General features: G+C 43.2%; 3 protein-coding genes across 9 annotated transcripts in view; 1 reads left to right on the plus strand and 2 right to left on the minus strand.

The window, feature by feature from the left end:
* Positions 1-713: 713 nt before the first annotated feature.
* On the minus strand, positions 714-9,985 carry CMC4 (C-X9-C motif containing 4). Of its 4 annotated transcripts, XM_030305739.1 has the most exons (4): positions 9,900-9,984; positions 9,691-9,807; positions 3,352-3,419; positions 714-1,050 (listed from the first exon to the last, which is right to left on the minus strand). In XM_030305739.1, coding segments are annotated over exons 1-4 (336 nt in total). In that variant the 5' UTR covers positions 9,902-9,984; the 3' UTR covers positions 714-901. The 4 variants fall into 4 exon arrangements, with proteins under 4 accessions (XP_030161599.1, XP_030161600.1, XP_030161603.1 ...); XM_030305740.1 differs by lacking the exon at positions 9,691-9,807 and having other exon boundaries at positions 9,900-9,985; XM_030305743.1 differs by lacking the exons at positions 9,691-9,807; positions 9,900-9,984 and adding an exon at positions 4,424-4,720.
* On the minus strand, positions 4,678-9,988 carry MTCP1 (mature T cell proliferation 1). 2 transcript variants are annotated; one of them, XM_030305745.1, is made up of 5 exons: positions 9,900-9,988; positions 5,276-5,427; positions 4,987-5,157; positions 4,854-4,905; positions 4,678-4,768 (listed from the first exon to the last, which is right to left on the minus strand). In XM_030305745.1, the coding sequence occupies exons 2-4, from the start codon at positions 5,378-5,380 to the stop codon at positions 4,858-4,860; spliced, it is 324 nt and encodes a 107-aa protein (XP_030161605.1). In that variant the 5' UTR covers positions 5,381-5,427; positions 9,900-9,988; the 3' UTR covers positions 4,678-4,768; positions 4,854-4,857. The 2 variants fall into 2 exon arrangements, with proteins under 2 accessions (XP_030161605.1, XP_030161604.1); XM_030305744.1 differs by lacking the exon at positions 9,900-9,988 and having other exon boundaries at positions 5,276-9,668.
* A 627-nt stretch (positions 9,989-10,615) lies between these two features.
* The window catches only part of BRCC3 (BRCA1/BRCA2-containing complex subunit 3), a 64,944-nt gene continuing 59,684 nt past the window's right edge, over positions 10,616-15,875 (plus strand). For 2 of the 3 annotated variants that reach the window (XM_030305478.1, XM_030305481.1), the window contains exons 1-3: positions 10,616-10,779; positions 11,436-11,452; positions 12,251-12,305. In XM_030305478.1, the coding sequence (XP_030161338.1) occupies positions 10,657-10,779; positions 11,436-11,452; positions 12,251-12,305 (195 nt within the window). In that variant the 5' untranslated portion in view covers positions 10,616-10,656. The remainder of the gene's footprint in view (positions 10,780-11,435; positions 11,453-12,250; positions 12,306-15,875) is intronic. The other variant, XM_030305480.1, reaches the window with a different exon arrangement.

Below are 15,875 nucleotides of genomic sequence, written 5' to 3' on the forward strand. Positions count from 1 at the left end.
TACGTGTTTCTTCCAACACCACCAAACGATTCTCCAATTCTCAGCAGACACTGACTAGATAAGCCTACAGATTCAGCTATGACCCTATCTACCTGGAATCAGTGTCAGATCCCACAGGTTAAGGGCTCAGTCCAACAAGAGTGCCCCCAATTCAGACACCTGTCAAGTGCAGATTGTCACCTGTGCTTCTCACTCACTGGCTATAAATGTCAGCTTCCCAATGACATTCGCCTTGGGTTTGATTCATTTGCTAGAGTAGCTCACAGAACTCGGAAAAAACATTTACTTAAACATTTACCAGCGTATTATAAAGGATACAGATGAACAGCCAGATGGCGAGGTACATAGGGCAGGGTCCCATGCAGAGGAGCGCCTGTCCAAACCCAGTCCCTTGGGGTTTTTAAAGAGGCTTCATTACATGGGCCATTGGCGATTGATTCAACCTGCAGCCCCTCTCCCCTCCCGAAAGGTGGGAGGACTGGGGGGTTGAGAGTTCCAACCCTTGAATCACACAGTTGGTTCCCCTGGCCACCAGACCCCATCCATAGGTTACTCAGGGGCTTTCCAAAAGTGACCTCATTAATGTGACAAGACACCTTTATCACTCTTATCACTTAGGAAATTCCAAGGGTTTTAGGAGCTCTGTGCCAGGAAAGGAGACAAAGACCAAATATATATTTCTTATAAGTCACAATATCACAAGTACTAAATCACACTTTTTCACTTCACAGGTTTATTTTAGCAGCTCGGTTTTATTACATTCTACGTATTTAATATATTTATATTTCTATCCATGACTTTTTCATTTGGTATTTGCTGCTACCTGGCCTGAAGAATCAGGAAGACAAATACAACTCGCTTGGTGGAAACATGGTGCAGCATTTCACTTGTCAGCAGAACTCTACTTTGCTGTAGGCTTCAGTGTCAGCTTTTCTTCCTCCTCGTTTTCAAATCCCGAACAGACGAGAGATCTTCCCTTAGGATATCGAGCACAACACTTCCGCAGTTCTTGGATGACAGCCTGACACTTAGATTCCATGTAGTTGTTGGCTGCAAAACAGACACGCAGACCCTAGTCATGATCTCACAGAGCTAAGGCCCGGGGAGGTTCAGATCAGTGCCTCCCACTCCTTTTAACTTTCTTGTATCTCCAGACGTGGAAGAAAGAGGATGTACCCAGGTCCACTTAATTCTTTCTGATGTAGAGACCAATCAACAGGCTAATTACAAATAAAAGCACGATTTACAAAGTGGTTGAAGGAACTTTATATATCATTTCCTTTTCTTTAAAATTGATTTAATAGTCTATGTGCCCTCTTCTAGAACACGGGCAGCTGCAGAATCTCCGCAAGCTCAGAATGGTTCTTACGCTTTTCAAGGGTTGTAAACCCACGCCACGTACCCACCCACACCCTGTACAACAAAGACCTTCTGGCCTGCAAAGCCTAAAATATTTACTGTTTGGCCCTTTACAGAAAATATGTGAAGACCCCTACTATACATAGACCCTAAGTCAAGGAGAACTTGACCTAAAGGTTCTAGGTCAGCTGCACTTGATCTGAATCCTCTGCTGCTAAAAGGGGTGCATGGGAGTTAGTCCAGGATTAAAAAAAGAAAACAATTCATGCTGAGTGGTTGAGTCCAGGCTTGGAGCCAGACCAAAGAGGTTCAAATCCTCACTGTGCCCCTTATAGTAGTGTGACCCTGGACAAGTTATATAACTTCTGTGTCAATTTCCCCATCTATAAAATGGGGGTCGATAATAGCATCTACCTCATGGATGAAAGGATTAAATGACTTAATATGTTTAAAATCCTTATGGCTGTGCTTAATGCTAACTCTTAGCCCTTCCACCCTCACTCCTCCCACACTGTAGCAAGGGAGTGTCTCTACCTTGATTCTTGTTCTTCCTTAGCCATAGGTTGCTAATTCAAATAAGGTAAGAATTTATTTGGGAGAAGGAATTGTGAAAAACAGTTTTTACTTTTCTTAAGTTTGGAGGAAGTGAAGAGAATGAATAAAGTAGCATTATCATTATACATTAATATTTTAGATTCAAAGATATTTATGGGGGCGCCTGGGTGGCTCCGTCATTTGAGCACCCTACTTCGGCTCAGGCCATGATCTCGCAGTTCATGGATTTGAGCCCCGCATCGGGCTCTGTGCTGACAGCTCAGAGCCTGCAGCCTGCTTCGGATTCTGTGTCCCCCTCTCTCTCTCTGCCCCTCTCTCAAAAGTAAATAAACATTAAAAAGATTTATGAAATATTGCTTACATCATAAAACGAAGAGTCCAAGAATGAAAGGTAAGAGCCAAAGGAAATAAACAAGAGTTTTCTTTAGTGGTGAATCTCTGGGTAAATTTGTAACATGTTTCCTTCTGACCCTTCTATATTTTCATAGGCATCCATCTCCATTAGTTAAATAATGGGAAAAATTATCAAAAGTGTCAGTTTTGAAATTCAAAAAGCCTTGTAGCTTTTTCTATCTGTTCTTCTGCCAATAATCATTTGCTGATTAAAAAAAAAATCTTCTAGCATTTGGCCAAACTTTTTGGCCAATTTAAAACCAGGTTGGGGGAGAAAACCAAGTGGACAAATCACATCAAATATGCTTTACTTGAAATCTGCTTTTACCTCTAAGACTTAGTTGCTAACTTCAGCAGCCTAAATTCCAGTTGTTTTTTTCAACCCCCACTTCCAACCTGACTGCTTTTAAAAAGTGAGTTGTCAGCCACAATGAAGTATAACCAACACATTTAAAACTAGTCTTTTTAAAAAAGGACTTTGTTTGAGGAACCTGGGTTGCTCAGTTGGTTAAGCGTCTGACTCTTGATTCTGGCTCAGGTCATGATCTCGTGGTTCATGAGTTCAAGCCCCCGTGTCGGGCTCTGCACTGACAGCACGGAGCCTGCTTGGGATTCTCTCTGACCCTCCCCCAGCTTATGCTCGCTCTTTCTCTCAAAATAAACAAACAAACATAGAAAAAGGACTTTGCTCAGCTTAGTAACTCTCAACTCTGGCTGTACATTAAAATAACCTGGTTAGCTTTTTAGACTGATTCCTGCCCAGAACCCATCCTCAGGAAGTTCGATTTAATTGTTCTAGGCACGTTTTTAAAGCTCTTCAGGTGATTCTAATGTACAACCAGGATTGCAAACAGCAAGCTTATATCACATCACTTTTTATTTTCTGCATCTTTGATGATACAATGAGGAAAATCTTCAGGATAATTACAGAAATATTACATTTGAGAGGAGTTAATATTGTCTGCTAATAAAAAGAAAAATTGGTCTCTTGTAGTTAATTCACAGGTAAAGTGGAAAAATATAAAAAAGCATTTCACATACTACCTTGTAAACATTTCTGTATTTCACAGGCTTGTTTCTGGCACGGATCCTTCTGCGGCATATCCAGAAAACTAAAATAAGAAAAATGATTTTTATTTTGTCTTTTATCCATAAAGACTTTAAAGCCCTTATAGATGGAATTTTCTTCTGAGACAACTAGGTATGCTAGAAAACATTTGCACTAAAAAATACTCTTCCCATTCATAGGATGAATCAAGTGTATTTTTATAATATCCATTTCATTCAATTTGGAAGCTATGAGTAGCTTTACATGAAAAAAGAACCCTTGAATTCAATCAACTCATCTTGAATACTGTAAACCAATGTTGGGCTAGAGGAGCCCACTGCTCAGATCTATCATTCACAGAACCGCTCTTGGTAAGTCATTAAACTCCTTGCAATTTTTCCGTATAATTCATGTGTAAATTGGGGACCATTCCTACCCAACTCCAAGCATTAATGGAAGGACTAAGTGTGATAAAATATATAAAGTACACACAATAGTGCCTGGAAGGAAGGCAGTAAGGACTCAATACATGGTAGCCGTGATTCCCAAGATGTAAAAAGTAAAAACCTTACTTTTAATGTACATAAACAGTTATGACTACTTTAACTCAGGAAATTATCAGGTAGTAAATGCTTTCCTAGGAATCAGCAATATTTGGTGCTATTATTACTTCCTGAGAAAGGTGCTAGGTAAGCAGCTAAAATATTTTTTGGAGCTCTTACAGAAACCAACTTATTTAAAATATCTATAACCAGAGAACGAATTTAAGTGCCCATGATTTTGATCGGCAACTTCTAATAATTTGAAGGCACAACTGCAGAAAGGAAAAAAGGCCCAGGAGCCTTGGTAGCTAATTTCATTAATTGAAACGACCTCCTTTTGTTTCAGAGCCCCCTAAATTCTCAGTAGATCCAAGTTAGGTCAGTACTGGGATGGGAAACACCGGAGCAAAACCTCGGATATTTACAGGACGGGAGAAGGAAAGGCAGGTGAATTGCTGCAGGGCAAATAAGCGACAAATAGATGTTGATGCTGCTAGCAGCTGCTCTCTTCTCTCTAAATCAGTACCAAGTCCTTGGCGGTCAGGTGCTGACTTTTGTGGGACTCATCAGATCCCAGTTCCAGCTGATGATGTCCATGAAAGGTTCCATGGCAATTTCCAAAGGAGTCGACTTCAAGTTACGTGTCCTGACTAAGTGCTTTTGTTGACTTGCTTTCTGCCTGTGTAACCCCCTCTCTGCAGTTCCACTTGTGCTGTTGGTCATGACCCTTCCTACGCTTCTGCGTTCTTGAGCAGTTGTTCAACCCACTCCCTCCCCCCAGGCCCACAGGTGGGTGCACTGCAGTGGTGGATGAAGTGATTGCCATGTACTGAACAGAACAGAGGAGCATATCTTCCTAGAATCCCAGCACCTGGAAAAAAAATAGATCATTAAAATCACCACAGCCAAAGAGAGTGAAAAAGAAGGGAGAACGGGGGATAAATAGAAATACATACCAGGTTAATCATCAGGCAAAAGCTTAAGCAACAGCTCCTGTACTCCCCTGACCTGTCAGAAAAAGAAAAGTTTATAGAGTACTCCGTTGTAAGAGCCCCAGTACAATGGAAAATGATTAAGCAACATGGGTACCATTAAATGATGCTGGATCTGCCACAAGCGAGAGTTGTTATCCATGTAGCGCTCCTCAGGGTAGAGTTGCCACATGAGAGGTAGCTGGGAGGTAAGAAGGTGACTCGGCCTAGCTGCGTCACCTAAGGGAACCTGAACTTGCTGGACTCGTGCCCTTAGGAAACTCGTCTCCTAATGGAAAAAAAATGATCAAAAATAAAAGCAAAGGTTTCAGGATACTGAGACTGGCTAGAAACCAAGTTGCTTCAAAGCAAAATCGATAAAAAATAAGCAAAATACAAACACTTACCTCTTCCACGACGGCCACCCACGTGCGCTGGTATTCGTCGCGGTAGATACCCTCTTGGTGAACCCAGAGGTGATCGGGTGGAGCCCCTGCATCCTCTCCTGCCATTCTGGGCTTTGGGTTCCAATTCTAGCCCTGCTTTTCTCCACCTAAGCCTGCAGCACCCGCGCACAGGACACAGGTGTGACTTTTTGGGTTTGAATGAACTCGCCAGTGAGCAAGGTGACCCGGTACTAGCAACACCAACCAGAACCAAAACTCATACACGTCTACTTGCACAGCCTAAACAGAGCCGAGGCCATCTGAAGCTGCCTGCAGGACACTGAAGTGACGCTCAGCAGTGTCTTGGGTAATGCTAACTGTTGACTGCAAAGCACGCAGCTCCTCAGGAAGCCAGGCAGTGGTCTCCCAATCTTTGCATTTACAAAGCAGCATCTGACCAAGTGTGGTTAGCAACGGAGTGTGCACAGCAGGGTGCTAAGGGCACTCAATTGGGCAAGAAAGCAGTATAACAACGGACCTGGGTGTGCCATATCTCCCAGGTAAAAGTCCCTTCCAAACAGCTCCATTTTTAAAAGATTGTGAAGGCTGAATTATGTGCGTTGCTAAATTGAAATTAAAAGTTTGTTTTAAGACAAACGACCTATTTGTCAGCTTACTTAGAAAGGTTACTTATGCCAGTTGGGCATTTCCAGAAGGGGGTTTTCATGTTAGGGAAAATATTTAAGATAGCTTCATGGAATTCTAAAGCTGCAAAACACCTTGGCGATCATGGTGATTTGAGGCTGAGAGCAAATGATAGTTATCCATCTAGGTCCTTGCTTCATTTTAATAATGCTTCAGGATGTCACAGGAGCCCATTTCTCCATAGAGGTGTGCGTTTAAATTCTGATTTCCCAAGTCAGAGGGCCAGAAAAACCCCTCTGCTCTTTGGTGTAAAGGAAGCAAAGGTACTGGGCAAAATCCTTCCATCACACAGATTAGGCTCTAACCCCATAAGGATCTCTTTGTACCTGGCTTCTACTGTCACGGCACAATTTCACTGTATTTCTACCTCTGACAGCACAGATACAGCATTGGGGGATCTGCCCCCACAAAACAAAGGCCTCCTGTTCCCCTTGGGTGGCCTTTAGGTAGAAGAGGAGCTGCCACACACCTTTGGAGGTTGTTAAGCCATTAAACTGAGACTGTCCACAGCAAATGAGATGCCAGAACAGAGGATGATGCAGCCCAGGAAAAAGCTAGAAAGAACTAACTGAACTAAACCAAATCCTCTTTTCAAGGACAACAATCTGAGTCTGATTTTTCCCCCCTTAACAACTGTTAGTTCACCATCCCTAAAAGTAGAAAATATCTTTTATAGAGTTAGGAAATGATCTTATCTCGGTGGTTAATTTCAGAGCATTATGGTTGCTTCAGCCATTGTATCCTGAATGGAGGTGACTCTGAGCCCATCCTAACCTTCTAGGCCTCTCTCCTTCCAAACTCACCTAAAGTGGAACCCCTTCCCCTTCGCCAAATCCCAGTTTCTCTCAGTTATCTTGGACTTCATCTTGTTCAGTTGCTACATCCTATCTGTCACCAATTCTAGGAAGCACCACTACCACTGTATTTGAGACTAATTTTCCCCTAAATACTAGGCTCATTACTAGCTCCAAAGGTTTGCTCTTGCTTTCTCCTTGCCTAATATGCTTCCACGGGCCATTTTCTGTATGCCTTTTAGGACCACTGCAGCATTTATGTCTAAGCTCTTACTCATATTTTGGCCCCTAATTTAAATTGCCTTGCACATTTGCTTTGCTTATTTCACAAGTCCTGTCTCCCTTCAAAGACCGTATTATAAGCTCTTTGATTCACAAGAATGATACACTACTGGGCACCCCAAGTCTCAAATACTAGTCAGTGTCCTTGTGAGTAGGTGGACATATATGCTGACAAGGGAAATGGATAAATATCACATACACAAGAGTAGAGATTGATTCTCTAGGTGTACTATATGACTACATATTTTTTGAAAGCTATTTTTTTTTCCATTTAGTAGACACAATCATTCTCCCTCTCCTCTTCCCAAGGGCTTTTGGAAAAGAGAGATATAAACAAAAACCAAGTAAATACGAATGTTAACATAAAGTATATTAATGTCTGGATTTTGAGTACAAAAGAAGTGTGGCCATTTAATAAAAAATAGAAACCAAGTGTTAAGGGTTTCAGTATCATTTCAAGTTCACAGATTCACTCACAGACAACCATCAATATCCTGACATTTAAATTTGTCTTGGATGAAAAGTGAAATCTTAGTGGTTATGCTGACATTAAAAGGGAATGATTCCAGTGGTATAGAGGGCAAACAAATTGGAGATGATAGTGTGAGTTACTATGAATCACTACAAAGAGGCCCATGAGTCACTACAAAATATTCTCAGAAGAAAGGCAGTGTGATGTGCTGCTGTGACCTAAAGACCAACATGCTGGGCATCAGCAGCATGAGCCTGGGAACAAACCCCAGCACATGACCCTGGACTTGTGTGTGCTACCACTTAGACACAGCATGAAGGCCCAGTGAAAGGCAAGGGCAGTGGCCAAGGGACTGAGAAGCTGCCATGTGAGCTCAAAGTACAACATCCTTACCGAAGCAGAAAGTGCCTGGGAAAGCGTGAGATCAAAGACCACAAAATACCAGGTTGTAGGAATTGAGCACCATTTCTCTAAAATATCATTCCTGGAACACCTGTCCCTACCTGTCTCTTTGGTCAAATAAGTTTGGGAATCTATAGTCGTAAAAGCCGTGGCAAGTTACACAGTAAGGTGGCTTTATTTTGTTTACCGTTTCCCGAATTTATTTGACTAGAGAACATTTTTCTGCACATGAACCTTGTTCACAAACTTCAGAACTCCTTAAACTACTATGAATCTCTTAAATACTCAAGATAAACTGAGGTACACGGTGCAATGTAATACACAGAACATAAACTTGTTTCCCTCAACTCCAAGGAATACTACCATGTGCAAATTGAGATGGATTCAAACAGTGCTTATATTAGGTTTATCATCTTTTGAGGTGCTAATACAGATCGTCCCCACGGGGGTCACGTTGTGTTATGGTCAGAGACCATAGTGGCCTACATGGACTATTTACTAGTATGGCATTTCGTAAGTTTTGTTTTGAATGGATGATATATAATATAGGAGGGCTTTCGTAAGGAGTATAATTCAATTTACAGGTGTTTGGACAATTTTTAAGTATTAATTACTTGAAGACCCTTTACTTGAAGTGAATTAATCACCGGATTTAATTACAATGGGTGAAGTTACTCAGAACGTGTTCACTAGAGTTAGTCTGGCCTGGGTATGAATCCTGATTTTATCAGTGACTAGCTTTGTGACTAGACAAATTAACCTGTCTAGAGTTCAGTTTTTTGAGGTGTAAAATGAGAAACAAAGAACGTATTGATCATCATTGTCAGCAGTTATTTACCACTTTTTGTATGTTTTATACGTATATATATACATATTATATATATTATACATATATAATATATATATAGGAAGTTGTGGACTCTGATTCTAATTGGGGCAGTTTCCATATAAAGGTATATCAAGGCTTAGTAGAGTGTCTAGGACATAAGTTTGCTGTAAATGTTAAGTTTTTTTCTACTGCAATGAAAGATTTAGAAATGTGCAATGCAGCGGCGAGTATTATGAAAGTCAGAGAATATCATTCTCGAATTTGAGAGTAACTGAGAGCAACGACAAAGGAAGGGGTGTTTTTTGTCTTGAAGGTATCTAAAGGTACTTTATAAAGTCAGAATATTCCATTGCTGGACATAATAATGAGAAGAATGGCCGTCCTTGTCCTATTACAGCAGGGCATATTCGCCATGAACAGTATCTGGAAATAATATATGGTGCAAACTTGACACTTTAGAGAAAAAATGTAGATCGGTTCAATGTAATCGCACACTTGAAGTTTTGTCCCATATTCATGAGTATCAGAATGAATCATGGACACAGGTGCCATGTGAACCTTAAGCATTAGGTCAAAATGGAGGTTGGTGGCATATATGTGACAGATAATCCCAGTGGATGTGGGCCCTATCTGTGGTGGGGAGATTTGGGTTGGAACTGACTTCGGAGAAAAGAGCAAAGCATCAACACCTCTTCAAGTGGAACGTTGGGAATGTTCCCTTTCCAGTACTGCCATGTCTGCCTGGCTTCAACACTACACAGGGAATCGAGAAGCAGATCAAAGAAACATAAACACTGGTGGGCTGTGGAGGCGGCAAGGCATAGATTTTCCTTTGCTTTAGGATGATGGTTCCTCACATCCACGTGTCATTCCTAAGCTTGGGAGTGGAAAGATCTGTACTTTTACCCGTGGCACGCTTGCCATTCCTGAAAAGAAAAGGACTTTTACGTACAGTTTCACCATATCTGATATCATCAGGACAAGGAGAGAGCTGAGGACACTTGTAGTGTGGATATGGGCTGCGATACATCCGACCTTCGGTGAAAGCTCACGTCCCCCATTCCCGTCCCTGTATCAAACAAGCAGGTACCTAAAAGCCAAGCTTCAGAGTGATACTTTTTCCGATACAGTACAGCACTGTTTCTGGAAGAGGTTACTCACATGAATATAATGTTTCTTGGGCTACTTAATCCGCCTCAGGAGCCGCGAGGCTAAAACTTCCAGGTCCCCCGCCCTGGGCCACTCAAGGCAGGATCGGGACGTGAGCCTGGGGCGGGCCGAGGTCACCCGAACCGAAGTTAGGAGGCGAGGGCCGGCAACCGGAAGTGCTCCGGGGAGAGTTGTACGAGATTCGGGGCCGTAACTTGGAAGCAAACCGAAATAAAATAAAACCTGAACTGTCTTAGGACCCAATTTCAACCGAGCGTCCCCCGGACTCAGGAGGCCGGCGCGCGCGGCGAGGCCGCCTTAAAGGGCTGTCCCCGGAGCGTGTAGGCCGCGTACGGCTCTCTTCGGCGGGCGGGCAAAATGGGCGCGGGCGCTCGACAGGCGCCGGCCCGGCCGCCCGGGCGCCGCTCACAGACCACGTCCGCCCGCGGCCCTCGAGCGCCGCCTCCCTGCCGACCCCGCCACCCGGCCTGACGCCCCGACCGCGGCCGGCTACCGCCCTCCGCCCGACGGCCACGCCCGCCCCGACCGGCGCGGGCGTCTCCCAGGTGCCGCCGGGCCGGCCCCGCCCGGCCCCCGCGCCCCGAGCCCCGCCTCCGCGCGCCCGCCTCGCGCCCCGCCCCCACCACCCCGCCCCGCCCCGCCCCGCCCGCGCTCCTCAAGCCCCGCCCCCGCGGAACCCGCGCTCCGGAGCACCCGGTTGGCCAGGCCCGAGTGGGCCCGAGGCGGACGTGAGCGCGGCCGGACCAAGATGGCGGTGCAGGTGGTACAGGCGGTGCAGGCGGTTCATCTGGAGTCGGATGCTTTCCTGGTTTGTCTCAACCATGCTCTGAGCACAGAGAAGGAGGAGGTGATGGGGCTGTGCATAGGGGAGGTGAGTAGCGTAGTTAGCCTGGCCGGAACCCTGCTGAGCAGTCCCAGTGCGGCCCCGGGGTGGGTGCCGGCAGCGCCCGGGACTGCGGGGGCCACAGGCACCCCGGACTCAGATCCTTGGACTGATCCTCCGGATGGTCCCGGAGTGAGGACTCCGTTTCCTTTGTGTCTTCACGCTTCTTTGGCTTCCCGCAACCCCCCAGCGACCTGCATAAGCCTCCGGGTGGGCCTTGTAGTTTCCCTTCTAGTCTGTGCTTTTCTTTACATCTGGATTTACCACCCCATTGACCAAAACCGCAAGTCAGGCCATAAAGACATTAGAGCATAACGAGGACAGCACCGTATTACAAAGCAGCCAACCACGATCAGTACCCCTTCTCTCGCATCCAGTCTTCTTTCTGGAAAGCCTTCTAACTGTATTAGACAACCACAGAGAGAAGACGGTTGCAAAGACGCGAAGGTTTCCGCTGGCTTAAGTGTTGCACAGGGACTAAAGAGGATGAGGAAATACAGTTTAGTTGTTTACAATCCAAAAATAAGAATTGTCCAGTTGTTCATGCCTCCCTACAGAAACACGTGACACAATTTTCATATAATCTGCATCCATGTACATCAAACTAGTGATCAATAATGTTTTCTGCTTTCTCCCCACTCTAGTTGAATGATGACACAAGGTAAGATTATATTTCTTTACTGATACCTTTTGACCTATATGTTATTCTTAACTGAAACATTACAAGTTTTGCAATATTATATACGATTTGTACTAAGACAAGTTTCGCAATATCGTATGCGATTTGTATTTTAACTTACCATTATGAGTCTGGAGCCCCCGTACTGATAACTTTGAATTTCACTCCAACCCTGAATGTTGCTTTCCACCTTACTTCCTAGTACGAGTACTGTTGGTTGATATACATATGACCTTATGTGAAAAATGTGGGTGGGAATACCAACATGATAACTGAACCTGTGAAAACTCTTACAATTGTTCACTGATACGGTGCTCCTACCTTCTTTTTCCTTGATTGATATATTTTACATTCTCTGCCCCCTGAAACAACAATCAAATACAGGTAATTTTCTTTCTGGCATGTGATATGCAATATTAAAAGACATTTCCCCTTATTAACCCATTCCTTCCTTTAAATGGTCAATGGCTTTCTGCTTCCCCTTACAGCACCCTTCAGTGATCTCAGAAATGCCCAGTGGCTTGAATGCGTCACTTGGCAAAAGCTTTGGGTTACCTTTATTTCAGTTTCAAACAGTAGCAAGCCCACCTCCTCAATATCCAGGATTCTATGCGTTTGGCTTTTGCCAGTGAACACACTATACACTTAGCCACTCTTCCTTTGTCTCTGATCAAGTTTTCATTGCAAAAACTGCTAAACCTGTTACTTTGCTTTAATACCTTTTTATATTACAAACCTCAGTTCCCCTTTTTTTTTTTTTTTCTAATTTATTCCCAAAAGGAGTGACTCCAAATTTACATATACCGGAACTGAATTGCGCACAGTTCCTGAAAAGGTATGTGTGCTAGAATTTTGCATGATGGAAACTTGCCATTGGGAAGGGATTTCTGTCCTCACATGGATGATCTCAGCCAGGGATTAATCTGGTTTGTGCAGGCCCACATTTTTGGCTGGGTACACTGTTCTCTCTAGTAAAATCAGCTGAAGAGTCTACTCACTAAGAATGGACCTAATTTTCTACTCCTTGTAGCAAATTCAGATGAGTACTCACTCTCAGCTCTCCTCCTGGCTGTCATCTGTCTGCCTGTTTTCTGGCCCCTCTCCCACCCTCCTTGAGACATCTCACTGGTACACTGCCTTGAGATCTGGTTCACATCACTGTTGTCATCTCCTTATCCCAGATCCCAGTACCTACTCGGGCAGCCCCTCTCTTACAAGCAAATTATCCATAGTTCATAATTGATAGTCTACCTTGACTCTTCTCCTGTCTACAATTCCGCCTCACCTTTTCTGACATGTCCTAGCTTTCACAATCTGGTATAATGCTTCTCAAGCTAATTCTGATATAGGGCCATTTCATTCATTTTCCAGTATGTTGCAAACCAATGCCTTTGAAAAATACAATAAAAATCAATTATGCCTTCCTACCAAGCACATGACAGACATGATAAAGACCATCAGGCAACAACTCCATCTACTTATTACCCCTATATCCAAACTTTTCCATGTTGACCACTCTGCCTCCTTTCTTACAGATTCTTCACAGACCTTGCTTATCAAATATCCTCTCTTCTGAGTCTTCAACATTTTCCTGTCATCTGGCTTTTTACCCTTTGGATACGAATGTGCTTAAATTACTCTCATTTTCAGAAACAACAGAAAAATAACTTTTTAATCCCACATATTCCTGTAGTCACTACTCTTATATCCTTCTCTGAATAGTCAGACTTCTTAAAAGGGTAGACTATAATCATAATTATTTCTTTACTTTCTCCAGTCACACACACCAAGGTCTGGTTTCCAATTCTGTCTCGCCAGCCACCTCACCATTGCTACTATATCAGGTGATGACATCTTGAGGCTTATCTTCATCTTTCTCCATTGTAAATGGCAAGATTTCATTCCTTCTGATGACTGACTAATATTTCATTGTATACATGTACACACCACATGTTCTTTATCCACTTGTCAGTCAGTGGACATTTGGGCTCTTTCCATAATTTGGCTATTGTTGATAATGCTGCTGTAAACATCAGGGTGCATGTATCACTGGGGGAATTATTAAGTTAATAAATGGAAAGCATTTTTCCAAGTCCCAGACACATGGAAATATTGTGCCATTCTGATTGCTGTTGTTAATATCCAGTCCTAGCTTTCCATTTATTAACTTAATAATTCCCCTGGTGATACATGCACCCTACTGCTTATTTCAAGTTTAGGTCAACACAGGCATGTTAAATTAACATGTTCAAAACTGAACCTTCGTCTTCTTCAATCCTACTCCTCCAACATTTGTCATGCCACAGTAGTTCCCAAGCCTGGGGGCACCTTGGAATTACCCTGTAACCTTTACAAAATCCTGATGCCAACTTCCTTGGTCTGGGGGTGAGACCTAGGCAGCAGGAGTTTGAAAAACTCCCCAGGTGATTCTAATGTGCAGCCATGTTTGGAAACCTTGTTGCCATTCAGAACCGTAAATTGCCCTCATATTGTTTCCAATGCTTCATCCCAGCTATTTCTACCTTACTGGAGGTCCTTATTGCTTCTTTTCTTGAATATTTGCTAGCCTCTCCACGGTCTCCTTGCCAGATTTTCCCCAAGGAAGGCTGGGCAAGCCATATTTTGCTGGCCTTTGTTCTATATGAAGATAGAGGAGCAAAAGGAACTTTTGAGACTGAAAAGGTATAGAGGCCAGTCTAGCTAAGCTAGAATATCTTATTTCTTATGTGACTGTCACTGTAACAGGATTCCTCAAGCCCTTCAGCTACCTGTGGCTTTCAGGGACATCTATCAGACCTTAGTTGCCTTTATTTATGCTTATTTTGTTTTTCATCTGTTCCTGGGCTGGCTGGTCTTGCCATCCTGAACTTCATTTGCTCATTCCTCTAGGCACTGAAACCCTCTCAGCCTATAGAGACAGAAAAAAGTCACCCTGTGACTCAACTCCTACTAAAATACATTCCCAATCTTAATGGTGTAATTTTATTTTTCAAGAGTCCATGTCCTCATCTGGAATTCTGTGTCAATTTGTACTGGCCAAATAGATGTTAAGCTTCATGAGTTCAGTGACCTTATCTTTTTAGTAGATGTTGGCATGGCATATCTTTTTCCATCCTTTTATTTTTGGTCTTTTTGTGTACTGACATGTAAAGTGTGTTTCTTGGGGCGCTTGGGTGGCTCACTTGGTTAAGGGTCCAACTTCAGCTCAGGTTATCATCTCACAGTTTGTGGGTTCGAGCCCCATGTCAAGTTCTGTACTGACAGCTCGGAGCCCGGAGCCTGCTTCAGATTCTGCATCACCCTCTCTCTCTGCCCCCCCCCCCCCCCCCCCGCTCATGCTCTGTCTCTCTCTCCCTCAAAGAATAAATAAACATTAAAATAAAGAACCTCCTTTCCGATTTCACTCTTATCCCTGCAACATCTGCAAGTGTCACACCCATCTTTTCCCATGAAACTCTTGAACCATTTCATTCTTCTGCTTTTCACTCCTCTGCTCCCTCTGCCCACACTGTTCCTTGCCTTTATTTACGTCCTCCCCTGCTACATCAGCTTATCTTCCTTCCTTCCTTCCTTCATGATCCTTTCTAAACTTAGATGTGCTTTCTGTGTTCCACTGAGTTTCAACCTTCAAATTTTAGAGTTAAACTTGACAAATTCCTTTCCTCTATCATCCATGGGCCAATAAGCTAACAAATCTTGTGGATTCTTCCTTCTTAATGAATCTCAAATCTGTTTCTTCCATGTCTGCTATGTACTTAGCCCAGTATTTTATCATTATCTCACATTCAGACTCTTTGAAACAATATTCTTCTGGCTCATCTTGCAGATCATGGTATCTGAGGCCCTGTATAGTTTTACTCTAACTTTTCTTAGCCTTACTATCATTCCACCTCAAGTTCTCTGTTTAAACCAGTTGGCCAACTTGTCTCCCAAACATCTCACTCATATCCATTTGGCATCTAGAGAAGTTCTGTACACACCCACGCACACATATATGCATGCATGCACATACACACACACACACACACACGCACACACATGCAGACACGCACACTACACTCAGAGCAGTTGGGAAATTGTACACTTGTCAGCCTATGAAGACTTTTTTCTAATCTAAGTGACTCCATTCCTCTGCTCTTGTATTGATTTACTACATTACTTCATTATAGTTTCTGGTATGATACTTGCTGCTTAACCAAATTGTTAGCATTTTGAACACTTGGATTGTCTGCACTCTGACTGTATCCTTTTCTGTGAGAGTAACTCACACATCGTTGTAAATCAAATGATTATTACTGGATCATTCATAAAGCTCTTCCTTCATTCAAATATTAGCCTTTATATTTTGTTTTGAAATGCATATATCAAGGTTGGATGTCTTTTATTTGACATATTCTCTTACTTA

Source organism: Lynx canadensis, chromosome X (assembly GCF_007474595.2).
Source record: "Lynx canadensis isolate LIC74 chromosome X, mLynCan4.pri.v2, whole genome shotgun sequence".
Lineage (NCBI taxonomy): Eukaryota > Metazoa > Chordata > Mammalia > Carnivora > Felidae > Lynx > Lynx canadensis.

Coding starts and splice junctions, on each gene's coding strand:
- MTCP1 (XM_030305745.1), bottom strand. CDS start 5,380: ATGGCAGGAGAGGATGCAGGGGCTCCACCCGATCACCTCTGGGTTCAC. Junction 5,158..5,275: donor GGGTGGCCGTCGTGGAAGAG/GTAAGTGTTTGT, acceptor TTTTTCCATTAG/GAGACGAGTTTCCTAAGGGC. Junction 4,906..4,986: donor AGATCCAGCATCATTTAATG/GTACCCATGTTG, acceptor TTTTTCTGACAG/GTCAGGGGAGTACAGGAGCT.
- CMC4 (XM_030305739.1), bottom strand. Junction 3,420..9,690: donor ATATCAGATATGGTGAAACT/GTACGTAAAAGT, acceptor TTCTTATTTTAG/TTTTCTGGATATGCCGCAGA. Junction 1,051..3,351: donor AATACAGAAATGTTTACAAG/GTAGTATGTGAA, acceptor TCTGTTTTGCAG/CCAACAACTACATGGAATCT.